This window comes from Tauraco erythrolophus, chromosome 14 (genome assembly GCF_009769465.1).
Source record: "Tauraco erythrolophus isolate bTauEry1 chromosome 14, bTauEry1.pri, whole genome shotgun sequence".
Taxonomy (NCBI): Eukaryota; Metazoa; Chordata; class Aves; order Musophagiformes; family Musophagidae; genus Tauraco; species Tauraco erythrolophus.
In genome coordinates this window covers 12371061-12374568 of record NC_141478.1, presented here as the reverse complement: position 1 = coordinate 12374568, position 3508 = coordinate 12371061, and the positions used below count along the sequence as shown (strand labels likewise).

General features: G+C 38.9%; 1 protein-coding gene across 1 annotated transcript; it reads left to right on the top strand.

The window, feature by feature from the left end:
• The first annotated feature begins 2698 nt into the window (after window positions 1-2698).
• On the top strand, window positions 2699-2947 carry CTXN2 (cortexin 2). The gene has a single exon (XM_009980724.1). The coding sequence runs from the start codon at window positions 2699-2701 to the stop codon at window positions 2945-2947; it is 249 nt and encodes an 82-aa protein (XP_009979026.1).
• Window positions 2948-3508: the final 561 nt, after the last annotated feature.

Here is a 3508-nt window from a genome sequence, read left to right as displayed (position 1 = left end):
ACACTGCAGCAAATGAAAGGATATCTGACTAACTGGGAGAGGACATCTAACCTGTATGCAGCACTAAGATGTGAAAACAACAAAAAGGCACTCAAGGTCAGTCTTGGCACCACAGTTTTGGGGGTATATAGTTACAGCAAAATATTCTGTCAACTCTAAAACCTCAATTACAGTTCCTGAAATTCAGGACAAGGAAGAGAAGAACACAAAGCTGCATATTAGAGTCTCCCAGAACCAATTCCCCCCCAAGCAAAATGCCCACTGTTTTCTCATGCAGCTGTTTCAGCCAAACTCTTGCCAAATAAGACTCAGATATGCATTTCCTACCACTCCATGTTTCAGCATCAGTCAAGCTTTGCACAGAGTTCTGTCCCTGACAAGCACACAATGTACAAACAAATCCCACTAATTCCAGTGTGTAACCTGCAAAATTAGTAAGACTGGAAGTCATATTCTTGGAATATGACTCTCTATGGTGAAGAAACGTCCCCTTAAATGCATACTTATTTCTCTGGACTCAGCTCAAATGCAGGGTTCTCCATGGTGAGCCTATCCCTAAGATTTCTCTCCATGTCTTTCAAGATAGCAACTGGGTGTTTTGGGTCTGGCTTTCCCAGGTAGTGTCTACCTATCATTTTCCCATGTAAGCCTTTAATTTAATTTTTATAACCCGGTGTCCTAGGACTTTTGGAAGGTAATTTTTTTCCTTGACTGGCTCTTGTTCAAATCAACTGATTTGTGATATTGAACTTTCTGTGATTTTTTTTTTCCTACATGAGGTCAAACTTAATAGAAAAATTGGAAGTATGCCCAATGAAAATCTGTACAGGAGGTGGGCTTTATCTATGATATGTTTTCAGAAAATAAATATTGATTGTTGTTGACATTACTTCTAATTTCCATATATCTGGATTTTTTTTCTCCAACTTTACAGGAGTTAAAACAGCATGACCCAAAGTTCAGAATATCATTCAAAACAAGGAAGAATCTCATACACACACAGCTCTATAGAATAAACAGAATGTTGTTTTTTATTGCTCTGCCGAATGTGTAAAGACTGTAACAGGAAACCATGTTATTTAATACCTACTATATTGAGGGTTATTGCAAAAAGAAAGACTTGTAAATCCTGGTTTTAACATTTTCATTCTTTAGGATAATATTAAAAAAATCTCAAATTATGCAGCGAGAAAACAGACACCAAACAAGATAAACGTTCTGTCCATTTCTGTCTTCTCAGGAATACCAAATCTTATTTTTACTTTTTCTGTTATTAATTGTAGGGTGACTCAGGATATGGTTACTTTCAGCCATGACTGTAGTACAGGGTAGAGATAGAGGAGCTCCCTGTAAACTGGCTAGCAGTGCAAGTACCTGAAGCAGTGTAGCCATGGCAGCACAGAGCTCTGAGCAGCCTAATTACTCTGCCAAGAAATAAATGGATACGGGGAATTCCCTGGCGGGGGAAAGACGGTTGAATGGTTAACAGAAAGTTTTCCCCTGAGGCGCCTTAGTTAAATAAGTGTTAACGAGAGCCAAAAAACTCAAACTCCAACCTTAGAATAAAAATGTCTTTGTCCTTTGGCACTTTTGATGTCTGAGTCCTTCCAATTCTCCTGCTGTCTATAGAAACAAAAGAAAGATGTGATTTCAATATCTGATGGAAAACCTAAAATAAAGCAAAATGATTCCCACCCCCAACTAAAATTATGCATAAGATCTCCTTAAATAGCCAAAAAAAAAAAAGTGTCTCCTGGCTGGAAATACACAGAGCTCTCCTGGTGGTAGTGGCAGGGCGGAGATGTTTGAGCATCCTGCCTCCATAGGACACACATCAGGGTCAGTCCCCTGAGCTCTATGAGGAGCATGTTCAGACCCGGTGTTTACTATGCCTGTAAAAATGGCAGCATATGTATATATTTAATGGGCAAGACCAAGGAGAAGAAACAAATGAGAACAAGCTTTAGGAGAAGGGACTTTATTTCCGTTATCTCTTCTCCCACCAATCTTTCCTCATATACAAGAATGAGCATGTATAGAGGAAGGTGAAGGGGCAATTTTACCAATATGCTCACTTTCTTTCAAGCTCAAAATGCACACAGCATTTTCCTGAAAATGGAGCCAAAGACTTCACTAAAATTGCACACACAATATTTTATTTTACAAGTTGGATCTGTTTATTTGAATTTATGAGCTAAATTACATAAGCAAAGCCCATGTTATTTGGGTGAAATTCCCACTGAGGTCAATGCAAGTTTAACTAGTTTAAGGACTGAGGTGTAAAACCATTTTGGAAAACATACTAGTTTCTCCAGGTGGAGACCTTGGTATTACCAAATGAGAATCTGTAGGCTTGTGCCCAGTCTGACAAAATGCTGTTTGCAACAGCCGTGTGCTGAAATTGCTCTGTTTTGAGGAGACAGCCAGAGAACTGTGAAGTTTGCTGCCTCATAACAGAGACCAGTAAGCAGATGATGTGTAGAGGCTAAAAGTTGCAATTTTATCACATGAATTTAAATGTGAAAAAACAATAGGACGCTACTAAAATCCAAGCTGATTTTAATTTCCAAATGTTCATATGCTATAGCTCAGATATACACACCCCATTTAGACCTAACCAAACTGATTCTACTTTTCTGTGCAGGCAAAGAAGCAACAGAGGTGAAAATCCCACAGAGTCACCAGGATGTGATGCCCAATGATGAGCAGTAATTACTGCAGTAACACTTCAGCCAGCATGAGTGTCAACGAAATGTCTGCCTTCCCTCTGACTTTAGAGCAAAAAACAGGCTTTGCCTTTGTAGGGATTTTGTGTGTTTTCTTGGGACTTCTAATTATAAGATGCTTCAAAATCTTGCTAGACCCCTATAGTAGTATGCCATCTTCTACATGGGAAGATGAAGTTGAGGGGTTGGATAAAGGAACATTTGAATATGCTCTTGCATGAAAACAGAATATCCTGCCTTAATTTCGATGTTGATTTCATTTTGGAAACCAACTGTTGTTACATTTGTTATACATACCTGCATTTTGGAGATATGTTGGTGGCTTCCATTTTGTTAAATAAATATTTGTTGCAAACTCGAAAGGTACTTCATGTTGCTTTTATTTGAGGAGCAGTGGAATGGTAGATAAGAAATGGTTAACAGCAAAGAAATACGACAATAAACAATTCACTACAAAGTTACCATGGCCAAGAACTATTTTAAGAATCAGATGATAACTGCCTCTTCAGAGGAGGATCTTATTTCTACTGTGTCTCATGATAGGCTGGAGAGAAAGATGAAGGAAAAAAGACAGGCTCGTGAATGCTTAATGCTTAAGTGGTAACTCCCTCCCCTCCTCATCTGACACAATTTTCTGAAGCTCAGAGACTGTGCTTGTACACTGAGAATACAAAAGTGGAGAAGAACAAATGGTTGTGGCTCAGAAGAGGTGCCTGCAAGAGGTGTGTATCTGTGTTGCTGAGATGAGAGGAACAAGGCTTGGTCCATGCCCTACCAATAAT

Coding starts and splice junctions, on each gene's coding strand:
- CTXN2 (XM_009980724.1), top strand. CDS start 2,699: ATGATGAGCAGTAATTACTGCAGTAACACTTCAGCCAGCATGAGTGTC.